Source organism: Desmodus rotundus, chromosome 7 (genome assembly GCF_022682495.2).
Source record: "Desmodus rotundus isolate HL8 chromosome 7, HLdesRot8A.1, whole genome shotgun sequence".
Taxonomy (NCBI): Eukaryota; Metazoa; Chordata; class Mammalia; order Chiroptera; family Phyllostomidae; genus Desmodus; species Desmodus rotundus.
This window is the reverse complement of record NC_071393.1, coordinates 61959106-61986962: the sequence shown is the minus strand read 5'-3', so window position 1 is coordinate 61986962 and position 27857 is coordinate 61959106. Positions and strand designations below refer to the sequence as shown.

The 27857-nt window shown below is 41.1% G+C and overlaps 1 protein-coding gene across 7 annotated transcripts in view; it reads right to left on the bottom strand.

Annotated features, from left to right (window-relative positions):
- The window catches only part of STXBP6 (syntaxin binding protein 6), a 288123-nt gene that overhangs the window by 58967 nt on the left and 201299 nt on the right, over positions 1 to 27857 (bottom strand). For 6 of the 7 annotated variants that reach the window (XM_053928007.2, XM_053928009.1, XM_053928010.1 and 3 more), the window contains 2 exons: positions 10678 to 10808; positions 9642 to 9807 (listed from right to left, as the gene is read on the bottom strand). In XM_053928007.2, coding sequence (XP_053783982.1) covers positions 9642 to 9807; positions 10678 to 10808 — 297 coding nt within the window. Of the gene's footprint in view, positions 1 to 2260; positions 3923 to 9641; positions 9808 to 10677; positions 10809 to 27857 lie in introns of those variants that run through there. The other variant, XM_053928008.2, reaches the window with a different exon arrangement.

The following is a 27857-nucleotide window of genomic DNA, read 5'->3' as shown; positions in this document are numbered from 1 at the left end:
ACTGCTCATATTTTTTTATCTTCTTTTTCTTAGGTAAGTCCCTTTAACATTTCATACAATAAGGGCTTGGTGATGATGAACTCCTTGAACTTGACCTTATCTGAGAAGCACTTTATCTGCCCTTCCATTCTAAATGATAGCTTTGCTGGATAGAGCAATCTTGGATGTAGGTCCTTGCCTTTCATGACTTGGAATACTTCTTGCCAGCCCCTTCTTTCCTGTGAGGTCTCTTTGGAGAAATCAGCTGACAGTCTTATGGGAACTCCTTTGTAGGTAACTGTGTTCTTTTCTCTTGCTGCTTCTAAGATTCTCTCCTTCTGCTTAATCCTGGGTAATGTAATGATGATGTGCCTTGGTGTGTTCCTCCTTGGGTCCAGCTTCTTTGGGACTGTCTGAGCTTCCTGGACTTCCTGGAAGTCTATTTCCTTTGCCAGATTAGGGAAGTTCTCCTTCATTATTTATTCACATAAGTTTTCAATTTTTTGTTCTTCCTCTCCTCTTCTGGCACCCCTATAATTCGGATGTTGGAATGTTTCCAGATGTCCTGGAGGTTCCTAAGCCTCTCCTCATTTTTCCGAATTCTTGTTTCTTCCTTCTTTTCTGGTTGGATGTTTCTTTCTTCCTTCTGGTCCACACCGTTGATTTGAGTCCCAGTTTCCTTTGCATCACTATTGGTTCCCTGTACATTTTCCTTGATTTCTCTTAGCATAGCCTTCAGTTTTTCAACTACTTTTCGACCAAATTCAACCAATTCTGTGAGCGTCTTGATAACCAGTGTTTTGAACTGTGCATCCGATAGGTTGGCTCCCTCTTCCTCGCTTAGTTGTATTTTTTCTGGAGCTTTGAAGTGTTCTGTCATTTGGGCCATTTTTTTTTTTTTGTATTGGCACGTCTGTTACTTAAAGGGGTGGAACCTTAGGTGTTCCTGGGGTGGGGTAATGCTGGTATCTGGGCTGTGACACTATATGTGGGGGAGGAGCCGAGAGGGAGCAATGGCGCCCGCGTCACTCTCCTCCTGATTTCAATCTTTCACTCTGCTACCCACAATCAAACTGGGCCCCTCTGGTGCTGTTTCCCAAGTGGGTGGGCTTGTGCACGCCCTAGGCCCCTGTGGGTCTCTCCAAGGACCTCTCCTGTGAGGCTGGGAGTCTCTCCTGCTGCCACCCCACCCACCACGGGCATTTTCAATCAGAGGTTTGCCTGGGTTGCGTGGTCTGCTTCATTCCCCGCCGTTTGTCCAGTTTATCTGTGCGCGAGTATGGGGCCGCGTGGTGTTACCCGCCGCTCTGCCTGCCCCGTTCTCCACCACTCTGAGTCCGGCCTCTCGGTTTATCTGTGCGCGAATGTGGGGCCACAGGATCTGCTAGTGGTCAGACTGCGTGCCCTGTTTGTCCCACACTCCGCCAGTCTCGGTCCGCCATGGCCACGTGAGTCCCCTCTGCCCCGGCTGCCCATCTCTGCCCCTCCTACCGGTCTGGATGAATGTTTATTTTTTATTTCCTTGGTGTTGGACTTCCTTGCCATTCGATTTTCTGTCAGTTCTGGTTGTGCGAGGAGGCGCAGTGTGTCTACCTACGCCGCCATCTTGGCTCTCCCTCGGGTGAGGGTTTTAAAAAAAGTGTAGTAAATACATTAACCAATAACATAGTTGTTTACATATCAAATATTACATAGTGTACATAATATTATGGGCTATACTTTTATATAACTGTTAGCAGCTGTAGGTTTCTTTTCACCAGAATCCCCACAAACCTGTGAGTAATACATTGGACTACATTAGGATGATTGTGATGTCATTAGGCAATAGGAATTTTCTGGCTCCATTATATTCTTATGGGACCACCATTGTACATGCAGTCTGTTGTTGACCGAAATATCATCGTGCAGCATACTATACTAATATGTTGGAAGTAAGAATGACCACGTTGATCACTTTTTCTTTTATAAGAACCCTGTTACGAACACACACTCATTTTATATTTTATGTATTACCTCACCTTACATGTGCCCAAGCGGGAGCACTCATAGGTGAAATATTTGCACATCTCACCCAGGGATGACCTTGCATTGTTTGGAAGAAAAGTATAATACAAAGCCACACTTTGAATCTTAAGATTCTATTCCATCTGAAGGGAATCCAGATTAAAGCCATTTAGTTTCCCTTTAGCACACCAATGGGAGGGCCAGACCGCTATGAACAAGACATCAGAGACATGTGTCCCTGGAATTCTACTAGAGCTTAGAAGTCTGCGTCATTTGAAGGGCTGTACCCAAATGGGTAGTGCTTAAGAAATACCTTTTGATGAGGGTAGAACTTCAAAATAGCCTGTTTCATGGAAATATATCCTGCCACATTCCAAATTCTGAATACAGCTAACATTAAATAAAATTGTCAGGATTAACTGTTACACTAAGAAAGAGCTCTTTTCATCCTGCCCTTATCTATCTGGCAACTGCTAACCATCCTTTAAAATGCAGCTCAGGGATCAGCTTGGTGTTACTGCATTGTGTTCTATACACGTTTACATCTGATGTCCCCCAGAAAGGTGAGTAAAGTTGACAAAGGTGCCTACTTTGTTGTTGGATATCCACAGGCACATGGTGCTGAGTAAATGCTTATGGAGTCATGAGGAAATGTACAACTGGGCCTCAGACAATACAGGCAGGGCTCGCTGAAGGATGACCTGTATTAAAACAAGTGAAAGAGTAAGAGGTATCTGAACGAATTACCCAAGGGTTTTGGGGCTCTCATCTTAGAGTTCAAGAAAATACTAGGACATTGTTCAGTTTGTACAGATCCATGCCTTGAAGAATATAGCATTTATTTCTTGCAAATAATTTATAACACTTATTGAAAAAGAAAACAGGTTTGTAAAGAATCTACTTTGTGGTTCTAACACAGAAGTTGCAGATACCACTAAATATTTCCGTAGTTCAGCTTTGGCTGGTGTGGCTCAGTGGATTGAGTGCCAGCCTACGAACCAAAGGGTAGCTGGTTCAATTCCCAGTCAGGGCACACGCATGGGTTGCAGGCCAGGTCCCAAGTAGGGTGTGCACAAGAGGTAATCACGCATTGATGTTTCTTTCCCTCTCCTTCTCCCTCCCTTCTCTTCTCTCTAAAAAATATTTTTAAAAAAGATTTCCATAGTTCACAGTATTAGTTTAAAAAAAAGAAAAATAACAGATCAACAGTAATCACTACAAAAGTTCAGTGTAAATAATATATCAATGGGGAACCATATAGGATTTCCTCACATTTTACTGAGAGGAATGAAGAACGCAGAAGAATAAAGTCCCCCTTGGGATACATTATCTAAACCGGTGCTACTGTTTGAGGCAGAACATGTTTCTTTGAAATGATTTAGTTGAATACAAGTCTCCTTTCTGGAGTCTAAAGTTTGACACATGTGATTAAATCTGAAGCATCTTTGAAGTACAAATGTATTATCACATATGTAACAATATAAAATCATCTTGTTTACAATAAACAGAGAGAACAAAGCTACCATCTCAGAGGAAGTAAGTATGACCTACTTGAACCTAAGACTTCACTTTTAGCAGTCAGACTGGCTCCACCCCTCTGCCTTCCATGTCTATAGGTTGCTTGGTAACTTAGGGACACAGCAACCAAATGAATGGCTTTGCATTTTTGAACTTTAATGAACTAAAAGAGAGGCAGAGTGAAGGCTAGGAATGACCATGGCTTGAGGACTGTGTCCTAGCTTACTGGTCCTCCAGCCGTCCAGAGAAGAAGGGATGCTGACAGAGGCATGAGAAGAAACCACTGCTTCCCCCTCACACTGGCTAGAGCATCCTGCCCTCTTCCAGTGGCTGCGGGCCTCCATGCAGCCGTGTAGACTTTACAGAGGTCCCCTGGATCCTGTAGCCGGCATCAGAGGATCAAAGCTTCCCAGTCTGTCCTCTGGAGATAAGAAAATATGTTTGGAAGGAGAATTTCAGACATTCCACACAATTTATTTCTGTGTAACTGACTCTCCCCAAGGGAAAAAGAAAAATCTGTCATGTGGCATGTACACACAATACAGATGAGAGAAGAACTGCATGGAACTGTAGATACTTAAGTGATAATCCTATTTGAACTGGTATTTTAAAAGAAGTGTGGTTCAATGATACCTCAAACAAAGGTCTGATCTCCAAAATATATAAACGACTCCACTCCAGGAAGACAAACAACCCAATTAAAAAATGGGCAAAGGACTTGAACAGATACTTCTCCAAGGAAGACATACAGAGGGCCCAGAGACATATGAAAAGATGCTCAGCATCACTAGCCATCAGAGAGATGCAAATTAAAACCACAATGAGGTACCACCTCACACCAGTCAGAGTGGCCAACATAAACAAATCAACAACAAATGTTGGAGAGGATGTGGAGAAAAGGGAACCCTAGTACATTGTTGGTGGGAATGCAGACTGGTGAGGCCACTGTGGAAAACAGTATGGAATTGCCTCAGAAAACTAAAAATGGAACTGCCTTTTGACCCAACAATTCTGCTGCTGGGATTATACCCTAAGAACCCTGAATCACCAATCCAGAAGGACCTATGCACCCCAATGTTCATAGCAGCACAATTTACAATAGCCAATTACTGGAAGCAACCTAAGTGCCCATCAGCAAATGAGTGGCTCAAAAAACTATGTTACATTTACACAATGGAATTCTATGCAGCAGAGAGAAAGAAGGAGCTTATGCCCTTTGAGACAGCATGGATGGAACTGGAGCGCATTATGCTAAGTGAAATAAGCCAGGCGGTGAGGGACAAATACCATATGATCTCACCTTTACCTGGAACCTAGTCAACAGAAGAAAAAAGCAAACAAAATATAACCAGAGACATTGAAGTTAAGAGCAATCTAACAATAACCAGAGAGGAGTGGGGAGGGGATAGTGGGGAGTGGGGTTTTCAGGAACTAGTATAAAGGAGACATGGACAAAATCAAGGGGTAGGGTGGAGGTGGGGGAGGGAGGTGGGTTTGGCTGGGGTGGGGTTGAGGGGTGGGGAGAAAATGCAGACAACTGTAACTGAACAGCAATTAAAAAAAAGTTTAATTAAAAAAAAGATCATTATGAAGATTAAATGATAAGACCACAGGTGTACTAAATATACAGTGGTCCTTAATACTGGTGAATTAGCCTCACATTAGTCAAATATGTATTTAGCAGAATTTTATTTTGCATTCTAGGCTTTAGGAATTAGATTATTTTTTGATAATAGCAATTGTGATTTTAATTGCACTTCTTAAATAAACCAATTACCCATATAAAAAAGAAAAGCAAAAAAAGAAAGCAAAAATCAAAACCAAAATGAACCAAAAAAAAAAATGCCATGACTGAAGTTTGAGTTGAAAATGAAATGGTTTTAAACAGTTTGACTCATTTTAACATTTACAATAAAAGTTTATTGTTACAATTAAAAAATAAAAATAAAAAAAATAAAAGAAGTGTAGTTCAATAGTAGTCACACAGACTCGCTCCCAGTCCTCTGATCTTGGGAAAGTCATTGGGATTCAGTGGACCTCAGTGTTCCCAATGACAGGATTGGACCAGATGCAGAACACCTGAGACGTATTCCCAGACTGGTGCCATCATCTTCCCTATTCACTAAAATAGCCTCACTTTCATCTCTTTAACATAATGAAGTTCTGATACACAAAAACAAACAAATAAAAAAACCCAAAAGTGAAATGATTTTAAAGGTCCCTGGTGACTCCATCATTCTTAGGTCAAAAAAACTTGCTTAAGAGTTATCTTCATTATATACTTGTGATAAAACTAGGGAAAAAGTTAAAACTACCCATAATTTCTGGCCCTGTTTTCTTACCTAGGTATTGTTTAATACCTAGGAATATGCTGGCTAAAATATTTTAAAAGATTCTTGCCCAACTCCAGGGGGGCAGTCTTCATACCAAAGATGACACCATTGGTATTCCCTGGAGCATGGCACTCAGTGGTCCTGAGGAAGGCGCCCTTAGAGAATAGTGAGCCTATGTTTGAATATTATCTCTGCCAACTATGTGACCATTGGTGAACTATTTAATAATGTCTCTGATTCTATTTCCTTCTCTGTAAAATGGAGATAATAAATTATATTTCCAAAGGCTACAGTAAAAGTTAAATGAGATAACTTGTAAAGAACCTGGTGGAGGGCAGCAAACCAACACCAATATTAGTTCTCTAAAATCACAAAAACTACCACATTGCACAGTATACAAAACACTGTATCTAGGACTATGAAAAGAGACCAAAAGATACTGTGAAACTGGGAACAGATCTCATCTAAAATGAAGATCTGAAGATGGGGTAGGTACTCCAAAAGTGAAAGGAGTCAGAATGTAGTGACCTGAGAACCACCCAACTTTTTAGTAATTGTGATAACCGGGAGAAAGGAAGACTAATCAGAATGCTAATTTATTAGGGTGTGTTGGTACAAGTGTTATCAAGGATAAGCAACTGTTTAAACAAGGCAGGCTGCACTCATTAAGGACTTGTGTGCTGCCAACAAATGACAACATACCTAATTCAAAATTCTTGCTTTCCTTTGGAATCCAGGACCAAATGCAGTCACTAAAGTTTTTGATACTTAAATTCAAAAGTGATTAACATAAATAATAAAGTTACACTTTAGGTATTACAGATTCTGAAAATGATAGAACTGGAAGGGATTTTAGATACTATCTAGCCTAACTTCCACATTCTACACTTGGGAAAACTGAGGTTTGACAAAGTTGATAGATAAATCTGCAGTCACAAGAGGCAGAGCCAATTCTGGAACTTGGTCTCATTAACTTACTATCTTTTTTTAAAAAAAAAATTATTTTATTGTTGTTCAGTTACAGTTGTCTGCATTTTCTCCCCACCCCTCTATCCCAACCCAGCCAAACCCACCTCCCTCCCCCACTTCCACCCTCCCCCTTGCTTGTGTCTGTGTGTCCTTTATAGCAGTTCCTGAAAACCCTTCTCCCCACTGTCCCTTCCCCCCTCCCCTCTGGCTATTGTTAGATTGTTCTTAACTTTAATGTCTCGTTATATTTTGTTTGCTTTTTTTTTCTGTTGATTATGTTCTAGTTAAAGGTGAGATCATATGGTATTTGTCCCTCACTGCCTGGTTTATCATTAACTTACTATCTTAATGCAGGGAATCAATCTTTAGATTTATCCAATACACATGGCAACAACTGAACATTGGATATATGGATTCCTGTCTGAACTCTGTGTAATTTGGGGTTCACAGGGCACTGGAAGACATATGAAGGGCTGGGTCAATGGCTAACAGAAGCGGCTGGTGGGACTGTGTGGGGAGGTCTGAGGATACTCAAGAAGGTAAATGAAGAGCACACAGAAAGGCTATTGCGGATCTGCAGCTTGGGATTTGGGTGGGGGCAATTAAGGTCCATAAAGAGACCAGATATAGAACTATTCTCCATATCTAGGAGGTAGCACAGTGACTAGCACAGAGTAGGTACTAAGTACCTATTTGTTGTACAATTGGATGATGAGCCAAGAATGAATAAAATAATGAAAAAACCTGTTGTGAGAAGAAATGAGAACTTCAGAGACAACAGAAAAGAGGGACTGCCTAGTGCCCTCCCTTAGGGGAGGAGGAAGAGAAGAGCCATCAAAACAGTCCCTACCCTTAGCAGGAAAGGGGTGGCTCCTTTCCTTTGCAAGGGCAGTGGAGTGAGCTTGTTGCCCTCTGGCTTCTGCCTCACATTTCCATCCTGAGGAAATGAGCAAGTTCCCATGGTTGCTCTGTGCTCAGGATAGAATGTAGATAAGTGAAATGTTCTCGGGGAGTCTGTCTCCAAGGACAACAGAGAAACTTCAAATTCATAATGTCACATTAGTTTTATTTTATTATTATTATTTTTTTGTTTCTCAGAGTAGGACAGATTTGTTTTGTCAAAGGGTACTGTATGTCACTTAAAGGTCTTGGGATTTGATTTAGAAGAGGGGCTATACTTCCTTTTGTGTGTATGTTTGTGTTTCTGATAACTTAAAGAGTGGTTTAAGTGTAAAAATATAATTCACTTTTTTAGTAAATAATAATCTTATCAACAATAAATGTTCTTTGTGTCTGTGCATTTATTATATATGTATATATGTATGCATATATTTATGTACATATATATTCAATACATGCACACAGTGGAATGTATGTCATCAAAGAGGCCATCAAAATGTCACTGTTGGCTATCTCAAGGTAGTGAGATTTCAACTGATTTAAAACATAAACCTTCCCAAACCCTATTCCTATCCCTAACTGTCACATTAGTTTTAGAGGAGACTCTATGCTTAAGTGCTAGCCAAGCAAGCTAGCAAGCATACTGACACGAGTGGGGAGAATGCTTCCTAGCAGGCACTGTCCATTCTCATGTGGCCTTCTGTGGGCCTAAGCCTGGTATGCCCTGACCTTCTGCCAAGTCTGCCAAGGCTGGACTGTCCACGCAGGATTCATTTGATAAGCACTGATGCCACAGACATTTTCTAAATAGGAAGGAGTTAGTGTTGGCTAGTCCCTTTCCTTTTAACATTTGTGTCTAACATCTGGCCATGCTGGAGTCAAGATGCAACATTTATCACCTCTGATATATTTTTCTAGCGCTAAACAGAGAAACTATAAGACAACTGTATATCAATGCCCAAGAAAGACCAGTCAAGGATCTTATGATATAAGCAAGTTCCTGTTTAAGAGAAATACTAACATGTCAGTGAATAATAATAACTGGACAGTGTCTTCTCCATACAACATCTAGCAGACTAATGGCAAAATGACAATGAGTATGTCAGTTACTGGGGCAGAATGATGGAGTTCTGTCCCATGTTCATATGAAGATATATACGGGTCAAAGATCATATGTAATGTCTCTAATGTGACTCTCATTTGACCCTTGATTAAGATGAATTTGGTGAATTAAAAAACAATTCTTTCAAAATCAGGAGATCAGGTCAGTGAAAAGGCCAACAATGTAAATACTGTTCTCCAACACACAGAGTGACTGGCAAGGCTTGTTTATTTTTAGCACAGTTTCAATTCCCTAAAAAGAAATTCCACTTAAAAGAAATGTGTTAAGCACCCACTTAAATGTTTCTCATTAAGTTGCCAATTCTGGCACTTGGCCCTCAAGGCTGGCTTACAGAGCTCATCCTGACTCGGCTCTGCATGCCATTCAAGAAATAAAAGCTATTTGAAAGAAAGGGATGACATCTGTAACAATTTTTACACTAATATTTGTAAAATATCTTGAGAAGTGACGTGAAAAAGCAACCCAGAAAACAGCATTCTGCAATAAAATTATGGAAATGGTAGTAAAGAAACCAAACTGAAAGGTTTTTCTAATAGAGGAACAGGTTTATTCTTATAGTACAATCTCAGCTAAGTGGCTCATTCTTCTCATGAGACCAGATTGTGGGTAAGTGTGAAAACACACCACTGTGTGAAAACACACCACTGTGTGCAGACTGGGCATACAATGAACCACCCAACATGATTCTCATACAGTCTAGTACCTTGATTCTTTTCTTTTCTTTTTTTGCCTTTATGCTGTGGAACACCTAACTTTTTATGTAAAAGTGAGTCTAAGGAAACAGGGTGACTGAAGTCATACAAATGCCTACTTACCTCCCATGATTTTGGATTGGCAGTTAATAAACTCTGGCTTCCTGTCCGTGAGGTACCTCTGGCAGGTGTGATGGAGGATCTGGAAGAAGGTGCATTTTTCTGAGGCTGTGCTGGCTACCCACTGGTCGAAAGCATTTTCAAACAACAAATCAAACTCTGCAGAATCCTGGAAAAAACAGTAAAATAACTATTGATCTCAATGTACAAAAACTGCTGCTTCTACCTATGCCCAACAAAAGACTCTTAAAGGCTAACACATCTTTCTAAACTTTGATCCTAAACATAGGGCTCATCTTTATTAGCATCCAGGTGCATGGAGAATCCACCTTTCTGTTTATTGAGCAGACCTCAGGTTTTACAGTATTAACAGATGTCCCTAGGAAGGTAGTATCACAGAAGTCCCTATAGCCTACCACACATTGACTTGTTTCAGAATTCAGACTACACATCCCCCTCCCAATTACTTGGAACATAATTCCTTCAGCACTAAACCATATTAATCTTGCCCCTAACCTTTGACAAGTAAAGACCCCCTCATTATTTTAGTATACAGTTAGAATTTACATGCAAAAAAGGGTAATGTATTTTGAATAAATAACTCTACCACAAAATATTTCTCATATTAAATCCAATAGGCTCCCAAACTTTAAAGTACTATTTATTTATTTAAGTAAATAAACCTCATCATTTGTGGCATGAGGAGATAAAGAAAGCATGGATAAGCATGGTTTTTCATATTGATAACCACAGACATGATATCTGAGATCTAGTCTTTGCACTTTGCTGATAAACATATTACTGGAGGTGGCATTTCTTCGGCCTGCATCCCTTTATGTTCCTGCATCAAACATGATGAAAATATTTGTAATTCCCTTGTAAGAAGGGCACAGAAATCAGAAAGTCTTAGTCACATAACTGAAATAGAGAAATAGCTTCGTGAAAAAACAGCTCAGACAGCCACCACCACTGCCAAGGTCAATGGAAGAGTCATTGCGTGAAGAGAGTGCTGTCACTCAGCACTCGACAGGTCACTCACCCGATTAGGATCGATGCCATTCACCTGGCGGAGCTGCTCAAGCATCCACTGTGATCTCCGCACAAACGACGTGGAACCTTCAAACTGTTTGACCTTTGTAATGGATGCCTGTGTGGGTTTCTTGTTTGTCACTGCCAAGAAAAGACCACTCGAGTTAGTGGGTGTGCAAGTTGGTTTGCTTCCCCTGCTAGTAGTGCTTTTATCTCACACCTACATGCATATGCAGAATGAGAGGGAGAGAAGAAAAATACATACACAAATGTGTATCTCAAGAGAATGATATGTGTGCTTTTGGTGAGGGGGAATAAACTCAAAAGATATAGAAGTTATAATCTCTACTCTCAAGCAGTTACAATACAATTATAATTGTAAGGGCTGCGCTGTTTATGTCTTCATCCATTCCCAGTGAGTACAACTTAACTGAACAACACCAAGCACCTTTAATGGAGGCTGCAAATGTACAATAACCAACTTCAGAGAAAGAAGCATACAGGGCTGACAGGTACCAGGTAGGGGTCATTGGGAAAGGCTGAATTTTAGAGGAAGTGGAGGTTAGTTACTCCCCTAAGGAACTATAATGCATATTTCTAATTTTATAGTCCAGTGTAAATATTTCATGTTTCAGGGACAAGGAGTAATACCTCATTAAAAAAGGGAACGGTTTGGCTTTAAAACATAGTCCAGTTTGTATCGAGTTGGCATCTGATTATGACTGTATCCGGCATTCTGGGTGCCTCCTCCCACCAATAAGAATTCCTGAGGTCACCACATGGGCAGGACCAGGACAGTTCCTTCTCTCAGACTTAGTCATGCTGACTGACAATGGAGTGTCACCTCTCAGACAGAAGTCAAGCACCAGCCACCAGGAGGGAGTCACTTGGAATGGTTGTACATCTACTTATCTCATGACTTAGAGATTCAAGGGTGGGGAGGTAATCAAGTGCTTTGAAAGAGTTTTCCCAGAAGCTCCTAAGAGCCTTGTCTGTAGAAATTATAAGATTGAACAGAAATGATGCTACAACAGGAACTAGGAAGAGTGGAAAGCACTACCTGTCATAATGAATGCTATCCTAATAAGACTGTGCTTCAGTGACACATACTTTTTGTTTTTTTCCTCTTTTTTAAAGTTTTGAATGTATATTTTTATTTTTATTTCCTTTTTTAGTATTCAATTACAGTTGTCCCCATTTCCCCCCCATTACTCTCTCCTGTCCTACCCACCCCCCACCTCCCACATTCAATCCTTCCCCCCATTGGCTTTGCCCATGGGGTCCTTTCTACATGTTCCTTGACTTGACCCTTCCTTTCCTTTCCCCTGTTATTCCCCTCCCCCCTCCCCTCTGGTCACAGTCAGTTTGTTCTTCATTTCCATGACTCTTTGTTTCAAATAACCCCACAGATTCCACATATTCAGATAACTATGCAGCTGCCCAGTAGATGGCAAAGAGAAAGCTTGAGGGATGAAGGACAGAAAGCACCCACACCCATCCTGGTTGGTGGTAAGAAGACTGTCCTTTCAGGTGTGCCAGAGTTTACTGCATTGAAGGGTCCAGGTCATGAAAGCAGGACCAAGAGGAGAATGAAAGAGGGGGACCCTGTCTTTAGGTCTGCTGAGAGTCCCTGCGGTTCCAGGACTGAACACTGTTTTTATGACTTCAGTACAATCTCACCTCTTTGCTGATAACCAGAATTTAGCAAATGTTTTTTTAAAATCAAATAATGCTTAGGTTTATTACCCATTATTTCAGTTATATTTGGCTAAAAGCTTCTGAACATTTCACACCAATTACATTTACTTTCATGGTTAAAAGTCATCATCCCCCTAACAACCACAATCACAGGAAAGTTACTGTCTTCTACTCACAAATGGCCTCTCTGGCCTACAGCTCCAAGTATAGGCCTGTTAAGTTCCATTAGGAATAACTATTACCAGTAGGCTCAGGGCTCTGGCCATACATTTAATTCAATTCATTTATTTTTTTGTGTCTGCTACGACACAAAGGGAAATCTAATAGGTTTCTCTGATAGTCATGTCCTGCTCTTGTGTCTTAACGTTAAACGACACATCTGGAATATATGCAGGTCTTAAAATGTGCTTAAAAGATTAAAGAATGCTTTTCAATAACAGGAAAACATGGGTTCCTGTAGTAGACACACACCCCGAAACACAAAAAGGATTTCCTCCATTGTTTATGTAAATCACCCGATATTTTGGCATCCTGGGAAACATGAACATTTTCTTGCAACTTTAACTAAAGCTGTCATGAACTCCTATTTTTCCTTCTGGTCCATTTACTTCCAAGTAGTGCACAGCATTATAAAAACTCCAACACAATGCAAGATTACTGTGATTGTTGGCATGTCTAGCACTGACATCTTAGAAAGGCAAGTTCCATTGGAACCTTGTTATGGCAATGAGAAGCCCAGGAACCCCACCCACACAACAAATGCCCCACAGACCTGCTCAACAGCGATCACACTGCAGAGCAGTCATTTTTAATGGGGGTAGTTCTAACTCCATCCATTTCTGCCTTTTCTCTCCTACTGATTTATCCCTTGCCCAGTTCTTGGAATCTGGGTAGTTTTCCTGGGCACTGAGCCTGGTTCAGTTTAATTTTTGTTTATTGTTATTATTTCCATCACCCCAGTTTCTATTTTGAAGCAGGCGTCTTAAAATTATAGTATTATATACACATTATACAGAGTTAAATAAAGACTCCCCCTCCTGAAGTCAAAACACTTGCACAAACACACAACTGCCAGCCTTTCTGAGTTCTGTTCTTGATGAAGTCACGTTTTAATTCCTTCCTTGTTTAGAGGTTTTTGGGGTCCACAGTTAATAAAAAAAGTCCAACTCCAGATATCTAGTGAAAAACAGTAATTTATTGTCTTCTTCCTAAGGAAAGCTAATTGACAGCATGCCTAGAAAGTGAAACCTAAAGACCTAGATCAGTAGTATAATAATGCTGAATGTCTAACTACCCCCGACAAGAGATTCCATACTCATTATTTTGAATAACTTTGATGTCCAGAAAACCAGGGCATTTCTGTCATGCCTTCAACATTCATGAGGAAAAGGCCAATATATAGGCAATTAAAGGGGTGGGATGAGCACGACACTCCTAGGTAATCCCACCCAAATCAGCCCAGTCTCCTGGTTTTCCATCCCAACTGCACTTTGGAATCACCTGGGAGTTTTATAACAAATAGAACGAACCGTGTGAATCAGAATCTCTGGGGGTGTGGCCCTGGCATCCATATTTTAAATCTCCCAGCTGGTTCTGAGGCACCAAACGGATGCCTGATGAGACCACCAAACTTGTGTTTTTACTCATTTAACAAATATATATGGAACATCTACTAGAAGGAAGACACAGTAGTAAGTTTTGTGGGCAATTCAAAGATTAAATAAGATGTGGTTCTGATATGGTTGGAGAATAATGCAAAACAGTATTAAAGCATAATAGCATAAATGACATAGGAGTCACCTGAGTTGCTGGGGAGGGAAGGGACTTTAAGGACCAAGGGTGAATTGGGAAAAGTTAGGGAGGTTTCATGAAACAGCCACATTCCAGGAAATATACTATTACTCCTCATCTGGACTTCTGTGACCAGCTTGGCCACTCAAACTGAAATACGGAAGACTGAACCGTCTTTTAAAAGCTCCTCAGTGGCATTCCAAAGCATTCAGAATAAAGTTCAAGCCCCTCTCCATGACCTGCAAAGGCCTTGATGATTTGGCCCTGCTGCTGGGAAACAGTAACCTCTTTCCACCTTTTGCAAAGGCTGGCCCCTTCACAGAAATGCTCCTTTCCCGTTTTCCCCCTTATGGTTGTCTCTGGTTCACGGTTCAGCTTTCAGCTCACATGTCAACTGTATAGGAAAAAATTCTGTGATCTTTTTATTTAAGTAGGTCCCCCACAATGTTATTTCTTTCACTGAACTCTGTTCATTTCAAAACAGATTTATTTCTAGCCTGGATAAAATAGTCAACATTTGCTTCTCTGACATGTTTGTGAAGAACAAAACCAGACTTCTATCCTGTCCATTTAGTTCAAACATGTTACAGGGCGCTAAGCCCCCACACTACACCTACTAGCTTGTGATGTACGACAGAGTAAGTTGACAGAACAACAAATTTCACTTTTCATGGCATTTGAAACTTAAAAAAAAATTTCTTTTATATAGCATTTGGCACAAGAAATGGCGACTTGCCAAAGTAATAATGTTAATGAATGGAAAAACTGCAACTTACACAATGAACTTAAAAGTCTACTGCTCTTTCCATTATAGCTTTTTGCTGCATTATCAGATGCCATATTTTATTAGGTGTGGGATGCTCACTAAATAAGGGTTAATTGAATCATTTTGTCCTAATAATGATACTACTGTTGTGATTCTGACAATATTCTGAACTGTTATTTCATTAACATTTCCCTTTAAATAAACTTGCTTTTTCACTCAAACAAGTTCAATGAAAAAAAAAATACATGTTAAGGTCTTAAATAGATGCAGCTCTGCCTATGTTAAATAAAAAATAATATAAAAATATAATTAAAAAATAAAAAAATAAAAATATAATGAAAACATAAATGCTATTAATTTCAATTTAGAGAGTTGTCAGTGTAGGGCTTGGCATCTGATGTCGGCTCTAGGGTGAAATGGTGATTAGCTGGCTTAGACAGGTGTTAAAAACTATCACAGGACAGATATACTCCTAGACATAATCACAAAGCTTAATGGGAAATGGCTTCTCTAAGACTACTGCTTGATAAGCATTGGAACTCACTCAGTAAGTCAAGTTTTGGGGTTATCCAAACCTAAAGCTGTTTCTTCACTCCCTCCCACTCCCGGAACCCACTGCTCTCCGCAGTAGGATCTGAGGAAAGCAGAAGCATGTGGGCCAACCAAATCCAGGCCCTTCTGCTACCAGTTCTGACAAAAGGAATGTGGTTTCCATGGCTGCACGCCTCCTCTTCAGCCTTCATGTAGACTGGATCTACATCTTGGCTGAAGTTAGGAAGCATTATAGGATCTGCAGGTCTGGAATATTGTTACTCAGGTTGTATAAACATCTCTATGACATGAACTAACGGCCTAGTGAGGTCTTTTAAAAAATGGTCCCTCCGGGAAACATTGTTCAGAAATATAATAAGGCACTTAGTTAAGGAGTGGAGAGCACTAGCCTTAATTTTGCCCAACTAGAAAATTCTATTTAATTTAAAATGAGTATGCTGGACTATAATAAAGCACCATCTTAGATGAAATGTGGTCTTGCAGTGGTCAGGAACTGGTGAAGGAGTAAACAAAGACTGATGAAGAAACGACAGAAATGCAAGTTATCTGCATGTTATGCAGAACAGTACAGGAATTCACACTGCCAGTGATTAAGTGGCCAGTCTTTCACTTCTAGGTCTAATGGTGGAGAGATTACTTAAAAAAAAAGTCACACCTTGCGCTGGCCAGTGTGGCTCAGTTTGTTGGAGTATCATGCCATAACCAAAGGATTGTGGGTTCAATTCCCAGTCAGGGCACATGGCTGGATTGCAGGTTCCATGATTGGGTATGTATGGGAGGCAAACAATCAATGTTTCTCTTTCACACCAATGTTTCTTTCTCCTTTCCTGTTTCTATAGAAGCAATTTTTAAAAATGTCCTTAGGTGAGGATAAAAATAAATAAAAGAAAAATAAACACATTACCCTCTTTCCCCTTCATCTCATTATTCACAGCATCATCCCTGAATCATTCCAAACAAGAAGATCAATTTTATTTAATATACAAAATATTTAGCCTCAGTCTTAAAGTATTACTTTAAAAGAAATAATCAGCATATAAAAATGATTGCTCTACCTTTATATTCTTTTTTAAAATTCTGAATTATACTTTATTAATTATGCTATTGCAGTTGTCCCAATTTTTCCCCCTTTGTCCCCTTCCACTCAGTGCCCCCCACTCCCTCAGGCATCCCCACACCATGTTCACAGCCATGGGTTATGAATATGAGTTCTTTGGCTACTCCATTTCCTATGCTGTGTTTTACATGCCCATGGCTATTCTGTAGCTACCTACTTGTACTTTGTAATCCACTCACCTCCTCACCCATTCCCCCACACCCTCCTCCCATCTGGTGATCATCAAAATGCTCTCTGTATCTAGGCTTTAGACTCTGTTCTTCTTGTTTGCTTAGTTTGTTTTTTAGATTTAACTGTTGATAAATATATATTTATTGCCATTTTACTGTTCATAGTTTTGAACTTCTTTTTCTTAAGTAAGTCCTTTTAACATTTCACATAATAATGATTTGGTGATGATGAACTCCTTTAGCTTTCTCTTCTCTGGGAAGCTCTTTATCAGCCCTTCGATTCTAAATGAAGTCTTTGCTGGACAGAGTAATCTTTGCTGTAGGTCCCTGCTTTTCTTTCCTATTCTTTTCAAAAAAGTTTTTATTGTTATTCAATTATAGTTGTCTGAATTTTCTCCTCATCCCGCCACCCAACGCCAGCTGAAAACACCTCCCTCCCCCACCTGCACCCTCCCCTTTGATTTTGTTCATGTGTCCTTTATAGTAGTTTCTGTAAACACCTGTCCCCACTGTCCCTCCCAACTCCCCTCTGGCTATTGTTAGATTGTTCTTAACTTCAATGTCTCTGGTTATATTTTGTTTGCTTTATTCTTTTGTTGATTAGGTTCCAGTTAAAGGTGAGATCATATGGTATTTGTCCAGCACCGCCTGGCTTATTTCACTTAGCATAATGCTCTCCAGTTCCATCCATGCTGTCTCAAAGGGCATAAGCTCCTTCTTTCTCTCTGCTACAAAGAATTCCATTGTGTAAATGTACCATAGTTTTCTGATCCACTCATTTGCTGATGGGCACTTAGGTTGCTTCCAGTACGTGGCTATTGGAGATTGTGCTGCTATGAACATTGGGGTGCATAGGTCCTTCTGGATTGGTGTTTCAGGGTTCTTAGGGTATAATCCTAGCAGCAGAATTGCTGGGTCAAAGGGCAGTTCCATTTTTAGTTTTCTGAGGAAATTCCATACTGTTTTCCACAGTGGCCTCACCAGTCTTCATTCCCACCATCAGTGCACTAGGGTACCCTTTTCTCCGCATCCTCTTCAACATTTGTTTGTTGATTTGTTTATGTTGGCCACTCTGACTGGTGTGAGATGGTACCTCATTGTGGTTTGAATTTGCATCTCTCTGATGGCTAGTGATGCTGAGCATCTTTTCATATGTCTCTGGGCACTCTGTATGTCTTCCTTGGAGAAGTGTCTGTTCAAATCCTTTGCCCAGTTTTAATTGGGTTGTTTGTCTTCCTGGAGTGCAGTCGTGTGAGTTCTTTATATATTTTGGAGATCAGGCCCTTGTCTGAGGTATCATTGGCAAATATGTTTTCCCATACTGTTGGTTCTCTTTGTATTTTAATGCTGTTTTCTTTAGCCATGCAGAAGCTTTTTATTTTGATGAGGTCCCATTTGTTTATTCTTTCCTTTATGTCCCTTATTTTAGGGGACATATCTGGGAGGATGTTGCTGCGTGGAATGTCTGAGATTTTCCTGCCAATGTTTTCCTCTAGGATTTTTATGGTGTTATGACTTATAGTTAAGTGTTTTATCCACCTTGAATTTATTTTTGTGTATGATGTAAGTTGGTGATTGAGTTTCATTTTCTTGCATGTAGCTGTCCAGATCTCCCAACACCATTTGTTGAAGAGGATACTTTAGCTCCATTTTATGCTCCTGCCTCCTTTGTCAAATATTAATTGACCGTAAAGACTTGGGTTTATTTCTGGACCTTCTGTTCTGTTCCATTGGTCCATGTGCCTGTTTTTATGCTAGTACCAGGCTGTTTTGATTACAGTGGCCTTGTAATACAGTTTGATGTCAGGTATGGTGATCCTCCTGCTTTGTTCTTCTTTCTCAAAATTGCTGCAGCTATTCGGGGTTGTTTATAGTTCCATATGAATTTCTGAAATGTTTGTTCTATATCTGTGAAATATGTCATGGGTATTTTAATAGGGATTGCATTGAATCTATAGATTGCTTTGGGTAATGGCCATTTTAATGATGTTAATTCTTCCAATCCATGAGCATGGTACATGCTTCCATTTGTTCGTGTCTTCCTTAATTTCTTTCTTCAGTGTTGTGTAGTTTTCTGGGTACAGGTCTTTTACTTCCTTGGTTAGGTTGATTCCTAGGTACTTTATTTTTCTTCTTGTTATATCAAATGGGAATTTTTTTCCTGATATATGTTTCTGCAGTTTCATTCTTGGTATACAGGAATGCCTTTGCTTTTCTGTTTTTTTTTAAATTTTTTATTTTGATGAGGTCCCATTTGTTTATTCTTTCCTTTATGTCCCTTGCTTTAGGGGAAGTAAATAGATACAAAGTACTGGATACAAAGTACTGACTTTGTATCTAGCTGTTCTGCTGAATTCATTTATTAGGTCGAGTAGTTTTTGGGTGGAGTCTATAGGACTTTCCATGTACAATATCTTGTCATCTTCAAACAGTGACAGTTTCATTTCCTCCTTTCCAACTTTGATGCCTTTTATTTCTTTTTCTTGTCTGATTGCTGTGGCTAGGACTTCCAATACTATGTTGAATAGGAGTGGTGAGAGAGGGCATCCTTGTCTTGTTCCTGATCTTAGTGGGAAAGCTCTAAGTTTTTGTCCATTGAGTATGACACTGGCTGTAGGTCTCTTATATATGGCCTTTATTATGTTGACGAATGCTCCCTGTATTCCCACTTTGCTGAGTGTTTTTATCAGAAATGGGTGCTGTACCTTATCAAATGCTTTTTCCGCATCTCTTGATGTGATCATGTGATTTTTGTCTTTGCTGTTGTTTATGTGATGTATTATGTTTATTGATTTGTGAATGTTGTACGATCCTTGTATCCCTGGAATGAATGCCACTTGGTCATGGTGTATGATGTTTTTAATGTATTGCTGGATGCGGTTTGCCAATATTTTGTTGAGAATTTTAGCATCTATGTTCATCAGCAATATTGGCCTGAAGTTTTCTTTCTTCATTGTGTCTTTATCTGGTTTTGGGATTAGGATGATGCTGGCTTCATAAAAAGAGTTTGGGAGTCTCCCATCATTTTGGATTTTTTAAAATAGTCTGGGACAGGCAGGGGTTAGCTCTTCCTGAAATGATTTGTAGAATTCTCCTGTGAAACCATCCAGTCCAGGGCTTTTGTGTGTTGGGAGTTTTTTGATTACTGCTTCTGCTGTTGTTGGTCTGTTCAGGTTTTCTGCTTCTTCTTCATTCAGTTTTGGAAGATTATATATTTTTTTCTTTTTTTATTTTTTTTGATATATTTATTGATTATGGTATTTCAGTTGTTCCATTTCCCCCCCTCACTCCACTCCATCCTTCCCTCCCCCTCCCTCCCACATCCCCCTCCTATAGTTCATGTCCATGGGTCACACATATAAGTTCTTTGGCTTCTACATTTCCTACACTATTCTTACCCTCCCCCTGTCTATTTTCCACCTATCATTTATGCTACTTATTCTCTGTAACTTTCCCTCCACTCTCCCCATCCCGCTCCCCTATTGAAAACCCTCCATGTGATCTCCATTTTTGTGGTTCTGTTCCTGTTCTAATTGTTTGCTTAGTTTGCTTTTGTTTTTGTTTTAGGTGTGGTTGTTAACAACTGTGAGTTTGCTGTCATTTTTACTGTTCATATTTTTTTATCTTCTTTTTCTTAGGTAAGTCCCTTTAACATTTCATATAATAAGGGCTTGGTGATGATGAACTCCTTGAACTTGACCTTATCTGAGAAGCACTTTATCTGCCCTTCCATTCTAAATGATAGCTTTGCTGGATAGAGCAATCTTGGATGTAGGTCCTTGCCTTTCATGACTTGGAATACTTCTTGCCAGCCCCTTCTTTCCTGTAAGGTCTCTTTTGAGAAATCAGCTGACAGTCTGATGGGAAGTCCTTTGTAGGTAACTGTGTCTTTTTCTCTTGATGCTTCTAAGATTCTCTCCTTCTGCTTAATCCTGGGTAATGTAATGATGATGTGCCTTGGTGTGTTCCTCCTTGGGTCCAGCTTCTTTGGGACTGTCTGAGCTTCCTGGACTTCCTGGAAGTCTATTTCCTTTGCCAGATGAGGGAAGTTCTCCTTCATTATTTGTTCAAATAAGTTTTCAATTTTTTGTTCTTCCTCTTCTCCTTCTGGCACCCCTATAATTCGGATGTTGGAACATTTCAAGATGTCCTGGAGGTTCCTAAGCCTCTCCTCATTTTTCCGAATTCTTGTTTCTTCATTCTTTTCTGGTTGGATGTTTCTTTCTTCCTTCTGGTCCACAGCATTGATTTGAATCCCAGTTTCCTTTGCATCATTATTGGTTCCCTTTACATTTTCCTTTGTGTCTCTTAGTATAGCCTTCATTTTTTCAACCAATTCTGTGAGCTTCTTGATTACCAGTGTTTTGAACTGTGTATCTGATAGGTTGGCTACCTGTTCGCTGCTTGGTTGAATTATTTCTGGAGCTTTTAAGTGTTCTGTTATTTGAGCCTTTTTTTTTTTTTTTTTTTTGTCTTGGTGCTTCTGTTACTGAAAGGGGCGGAGCTTTAGGTGTCCCCTGGCATGGGGTAACACTGGTCACTGAGCTGTGACACTGCGCTGTGAGGCTGTATGTGAGGGAGGGGCCGAGAGGGAGTAATGGCGCCCGCTCCACTCTCCACCAGTTTACAGTCACTCGCTGTGCTACCCACAATCAAATTGGGCCCCTCTGGTGCTGGTTCCTGAGTTGGCTTGTGCATGCTCTAGGCCCCTGTGGGTCTCTCCAACGACCTCTCCTGTGAGGCTGGAGTCTCTCTTGCTGTTGCCCCAATCCTCACGGATGTTTTCACTCAGAGGTTTGAGGCTTTATTTCCCTGGGCTGGAGTCCTGGGTTACATGTTCTGCTTTGCTCCACTCTGTTCCTCCCGGTTTATCTATGTGCGAATGTGGGGCCACAGGGTGCTACCCACCACTCTGCCTGCCCTGTTTCCACCACTCTGAATCTGGCCCTCTCGGTTTATCTGTGCAGGAATGTGGGTCTGAAGGGTCTGCTAGTGGTCAGACTGCCCGCCCCGTTCGTCCCACACTCTGCCAGTCTTGGTCCCGCCACGGTGTCATGAGTCCTCTCTGCACCAGCTGCCCATCTCCGCCCCTCCTACTGGTCAGGATGAATGTTTATTTTTTATCTCCTTTTTGTCGGACTTCCTTGTTTCGATTTTCTGTCAGTTTTGGTTGTACGAGGAGGGGCAATGTGTCTACCTACTCCACCATCTTGGTTCTCTGCCCCATTCATTGTTTAATAGCATGCTATTCAGTCTCCATGAGTTGAGTGTTTTAGGTTTTTTCATTGGGGTTGGTTTCTAGTTTCAGTCCATTGTGGTCAGAGAAAATGCTTGATATGATTTCCATTTTCTTGAACTCATTGCGTCTTGCTTTGTGTCCTATCATGTGGTCTATCTTTGAAAATGGTCCATGTACACTTGAAAAGAATGTGTATTTTGCTTCTTTGGGATGAAAAGCTCTCTATATATCAGTTAAGTCCATTTCATCTAGGGTATTGTTCAGTGACACAATATCCTTGTTGATATTTTGTTTAGAACATCTGTCCATTTTTGACAGTGGGGTGTTAAAGTCCCCTAATATAATTGTGTTGCTGTCAATATCTTTCTTGAAGTCCTCCAGGATTTTCTTTATGTATTTGGTTGCTCCTATATTGCGTGCATATATATTTACAATGTTTATGTCTTCTTGGTGGATTCCTCCTTTGAGTACTATGAAGTGACCTTCTGGGTCTCTCTTTATGGCCCTCTTTGGAAGTCTATTTTGTCTGATATGAGTATTGCTACCCCTGCTTTTTTCCCCTGTCTGTTTGCTTTGAAAATTTGTTTTCAGTCCTTCACTTTCAGTCTGTTTAGGTCTTTTATCCTGAGATGGGTCTCTTGCGGGCAACATATGTGTGGGTCATGCTTTCTTATCCATTCAGCTATTCTATGTCTTTTGATTGGAGCATTTAATCCATATATGTTTAAGGTTATTATTGATAGGTACTTATTCATTGCCATTTCTTCATACCTGTGTTCCTCTGTCTTTCCCTTTTCCTTCCTTTCCTTAAAGCAGTCCCTTTAGCATCTCTTGCAGAGCTGGTTTGGTGGAGCTGTATTCTTTTAGACTTCTTTTGTCTGGGAAGCTCTTTATTTGGCCTTCTCTCTTGATTGAGAGCCTTGCTGGGTAAAGTAGTCTTGTTTGTAGGCCTCTGGTTCTCATTACTTGGAATATTTTTTGCCATTCTCTTCTGGCTTGGAGCATTTCCATTGAGAAGTCAGTGGCTAACCTTATTGGGGCTCCCTTGTATGTTACTTCCTGTTTCTCCCTTGCTGCCTTTAAGATCCTCTCTTTGTCTTGGAATTTTGCCATTTTAATATTGATGTGTCTTGCAGTGGGCCTCTTTGGGTTCCTCTTGCTTGGGACTCTCTGTGTTTCCTGGGTTTGTGTGACTTTTTCTCTCATCAGATTAGGGAAATTTTCCATCATTACTTTTTCAAACAGGTTTTCTATCCCTTGCTCTTCTTCTTTTCCTTCTGGTATCCCTATTATACGCATATTGTTACGTTTCATGTTGTCCTGCATTTCCCTTAACCCCTCTTCATTCTTTCTGAGCCTCTTTTCCTTTCATGCTCTTTCTGGGTGTTTTTTTTTCTACTTTGTCCTGCAGCTCACTGATCCGATCCTCTGCTTCATCAAGTCTGCTTTTGATTCCTTCCACTGTGTTCTTCAGTTCAGAAATTGTATTCTTCTTTTCCTCTTGGCCCTTGTTGATAGTTTCTATTTCCTTTTTCATATTGATATAGTTTGCAGTGAGTTCATTGTAGTTTCCTTGTAGTTTCTGGTAGTTCTCTTTGAGCTCAGAGAGCTCAGTGAGCTTCCTGATGACCATTGCTTTGAACTCAGTATCTGATAGTTGACTTGCCTCTTTTTCAGTTAGCATTGTTTCTGAGGCTTCCTCCTTTCCTTTCATTTGGGGATTGTTTCTTTGTCTTCCCATTGTTTGTGAGACTCTTCTTGTTAGCCTCTGCTTCTTAAATTGCTCTATTCTGACTCCCTGGGTTTATGGTATGAACTTCTATGGTAGAATGCCAGTGGGATTCAGTGGCACTGTCTCCTTAATCTCCTGAGCTGGCTGGTCTTGGGTTGTTGTTTATGGGTCTAACCATGTCTAACTCTGGTCTTTTCAGAGCTCCAGGTTTTATTGTCTCACCTGTGGGAAAAGGATGGAAGAAAAAGAAAAAAGGAAAAGGGAAAGTAGGAAAAAGTAATAGAAAAGTAAAGGAAGGAAGGCAGGAAGAAGGAATAAAAAAGTTAAGGAAAGAATAAAAAAAAGAAAGAAGGACAGAAAGACAGAAGGAGAGAAAAGAAAAAAAAAGTTTTCTGTCTTTAAACCAGTCAGGTCAGCTCTGCTGGTCTTCCTGTCTGTGAAACATGAGGGGGTGAGTGGAGGTATTGGTTTCACTTTTCTCCCTTCCTGAGCCACACTCTTTGCTGTTGTCCAGCCTCCAGTCCAGTTACTCAGGGTCCTTCTGCTCCCCACTAGGCCTTTAGTCCATCAGTTTTGCTGTCCTTGAGGTGCACCAATTAGGGGCAACTCACACTCCACCTTCTTGCTCTTTGCTGTCCTAGATGCAAGGGGCTCTTGGTGCTCCTTCAGAGTAGTTCAGCCCCCTACTGGGTCACATCTTTCTGGGGACTGCAGTCTCTCCTAGCCCTGCAGCTCCCCTCTGGTGGGCTTTCTGCCTTCCTCCTAGAGAGTGAGTTGGCCCTGCAGGGCTCTGTGTGCAGGGGCTAGGTGGGAGTAGTTCAGAACTGGTGCTTCAGGAGTGGTCGCCAGCGGCAGATTGGCTGTTGATTGGGTTGTTCATCAATCCTGGCCTTTGGGCTTGTGCACCTGGACAGCCAGGCCTCTGATGAGGGTGTGCACCCACCCAGGGTTTCAGGTGTGGACGCTAAGGCTGCTGATCAGTGTATTCACTCACCCGCGGGCTTTGGGCCTGTGCATCCAGGTATCGTGGCTGCTGACGTGGGTGCGCACCAACCCTGAGCTTCAGGTGTGTGTTGGGGCTGCTCATCCAGTGTTCTAGGGGCTGTGGGGGTGGGGGCGCAAGAGGCCACGGCTGCTTCTGAGAATTCTCTCAACAGCTGCTGAATGCCTCTATTTTCTCTTTTTCTTTCTGAGAAATTCCTCCTATTCCAGCCCCCTCTCTCTCCCGTCCAAACAAGCACCTGGCCTCCTACACAGCCCAGCCTGGCTGTCTTCCAAGAATCCTGCAGCAGATCCTGCGCTCCAGCTAGGGGCTTCAGCCGGCCTGGTCTCTGTGATGGTCCCAGGGACCTATTGTCCTTAAGCACTCTTCTTACTGTCTGATCTTTCAATGTCCTCTACAATCTTTGTTCTCCAATCTTCATATATGCTGGAATACCATTGGCTGTTCACTCTGTTCTTGAGATTGTCTAGGCGTTTCACTGGTGCTGAGGGGAAGTAGGGTCCCTGCTTTTCATGACTTTGAATATTTCTTGCCAATCCCTTCTAGTCTGAAAAGTTTCTTTAGAGAAATCAGTTGACAGTCTTATGGGAACTCTCTTGTAGGTAAGTAACTGCTTTTCTCTCACTGCTTTTAAGATTCTCTATCATTAACCTTTGTCATTTTAATGATGATGTGTCTTGGAGTAGTCATCTTTGCATCCACCTTGTTTGTGATTCTCTTTGCTTTCTGGACTTGCATTTCTGTTTCCTTCACCAAATTAGGGAAGTTTTCTTTCATTACTTTTCACATAGTTTTCCAATTTCTTGCTTTTCCTCTTCTCCTCTGGCATTCGTATGATGTGAATTTTGGAATGCTTGAAGTTCTCCCAGAGACTGCTTACATTATCCTCTTTTTTGGATTCTTTTTCTTCTTTTTGTTCTGCTTGGTTGTTTTTTGCTTCCTTATGTTCCAAATCACTGATATGATTCTCAGCTTCATCTCTTCTACTGTTGTTTCCCTATAAATTTTTCTTTATTTTAATTAGCGTTTCATTCATTTGACTGGATCTTTCCTATGCTATTGAAGTCCTCACTAAGTTCTTTGAGCATCCCTACAACCAGTGTTTTGACCTCTGCATCTTATAGATTGCCTATCTCCATTTCGTTTAGCTCTTTTTCTGGAGTTCTGATCTGTTCTTTCATTTGGACCATGTTTCTTTGTCTTCTCATTTTGTCATTATGCCTGTGTTTGTTTCTATGTATTAGGTAGAGCTGCTATGTCTCCCTGTCTTGGCAGTGTGGGCTAATGTAGTAGGCATCCTATAGGGTCCAGTGGCACAGCCTCCCCCATCACCCAAGCTGGGTACTTGAGGTGTGCCCTTTTTTGTGGGCTGAGTACACCCTCCTCTTGTAGTTGAGCCTTGGTTGCTGTTGGCAGGTTCATGGAAAGGATTTAGCCAGTCAGCTGCAAGGATTGGCAGTGACCCCTGACCACCAAACTCCACCCTCTGTGGAGGATAAGCTGTACAGGGGCAGGGTGATAGTGCTCTGACATGGTCTGTAGCTGTCCACTGGGTGCACAGGCTCTGGGGTTTCCCGGGTGGTGCAGGCCAAGGTCGGCCCCTCCCTGTGTTCTGTCTGGGGCCACCCAGCCTGAGCTATAGGGCAATCTGAGATAGTTGCTACTTGTGTTGGGCTTGGGGATTCCCAGGTGAAGTCAAGCTGTGAATCTATGCTGGCTGCTGCTAGTGCTGAGTGTGGTGCCACTTATCAAGAGGTATGGGTGCTGGGGGCTCACTGAGGCTGGCTGTTACTTATTTGACAGGATTTAGGAAGTTGTGGAGCCACTATCCAATCATACAGAAAAGTACTTGGGTAGGGCCATAAGTTGGGTAGGGCAGAGTCTCTGGGGATATCCAGGGTGGGGCACACAGATTTAGCCAGGTTGATGAAGTCTCAGATATGGCACAACCCTGCCAGCTCTGTGACTCTGTGTTGGGAGGGTTCCAAAAAGGGACAATGGCCTATGCCCATCTTTCTTCTGGAGGAAATATGTCCCCCAGCTCCGCCTTGATGCCAGACACTTCTCTTTCTCCTTGTATGCCACTGGTGCCTTTCAAGCTGCTGCGTTGGTCCTGGAGCTCAGAGGGGGTGAGTATGAGTAAGTTTGTGTGTGGGTTCTTTAAGAGGAACTGCTTGGGACTCTAGCCATTTCTCCCACTGACTCAACCCCTGCTGGGTTTTGCATCCAGAAGTTATGGGGACTTAACTTCCTGGCACTGGAACCCTGGGCTGGGGGATCTGGTTTGGGCCTGGGACCCCTTGCTCCCAAGATATCTCTCCTAAATTTTTATCCGCCACATACAGGTATGGGACTAGCCCATTTTGTGTCTCTGCACTGCCACCCCTCCTACCAGTTTGGATGGATGTGATTTCTTTAATTCCATAGTCATTAGAGTTCCTTTCACATCAATTTCTGACAGTTCTGAGTGATGGTTATTCTATGGTTTAGTTGTAAGTTTGATGTGGTTATGTGAGGAGGCAACCTGTGTTTACCTAATGCCTCCTTTTTGGCCAGAAGTCTACCTTTATATTCTCTATCTTATTTTACATAGGTATTTTTATATACTTACTAACATTTGCACAAACATTTTTTATAGAGATTAATCTCAGATTGAATAAGCTTATATGGTCATTTCTCTCTCTCAAAAAGGTACTTAAAAACAAATTTTTTTCTATGTAGTTTATGTTGAGGGTAAGCACAGCTGTGTACTTAAGATACCTTAAAATCTCACTATGCTTATTCCTAGCACAATCTTATAGGTAAGTGAACATCAGTGTTTTGTGGTAAGTCTTAGCTCTCTGCTCTGCCGCAGTCTAATAGCTAGATACTTTGATTTCAACAAGACTGTGAATGATAATAATTTGGAGTAAGGGAAAAAATGATGTCCATGTAGAATATTATTAGGGCTGCTCTTTGGTTATGTCAGAGGTGACTAAACAAAAAATCCTCTGAAATGTGTTTCAGGAAATAAAAGAAAGACTGAACATGCCTTCTGGGTGCTGATGTGGTGAAGAAATGGGCTAACAGGTGAAGGTGAGAAACGATGATTTAGAATTAACTAGTTTCCTTAATACTCTTTC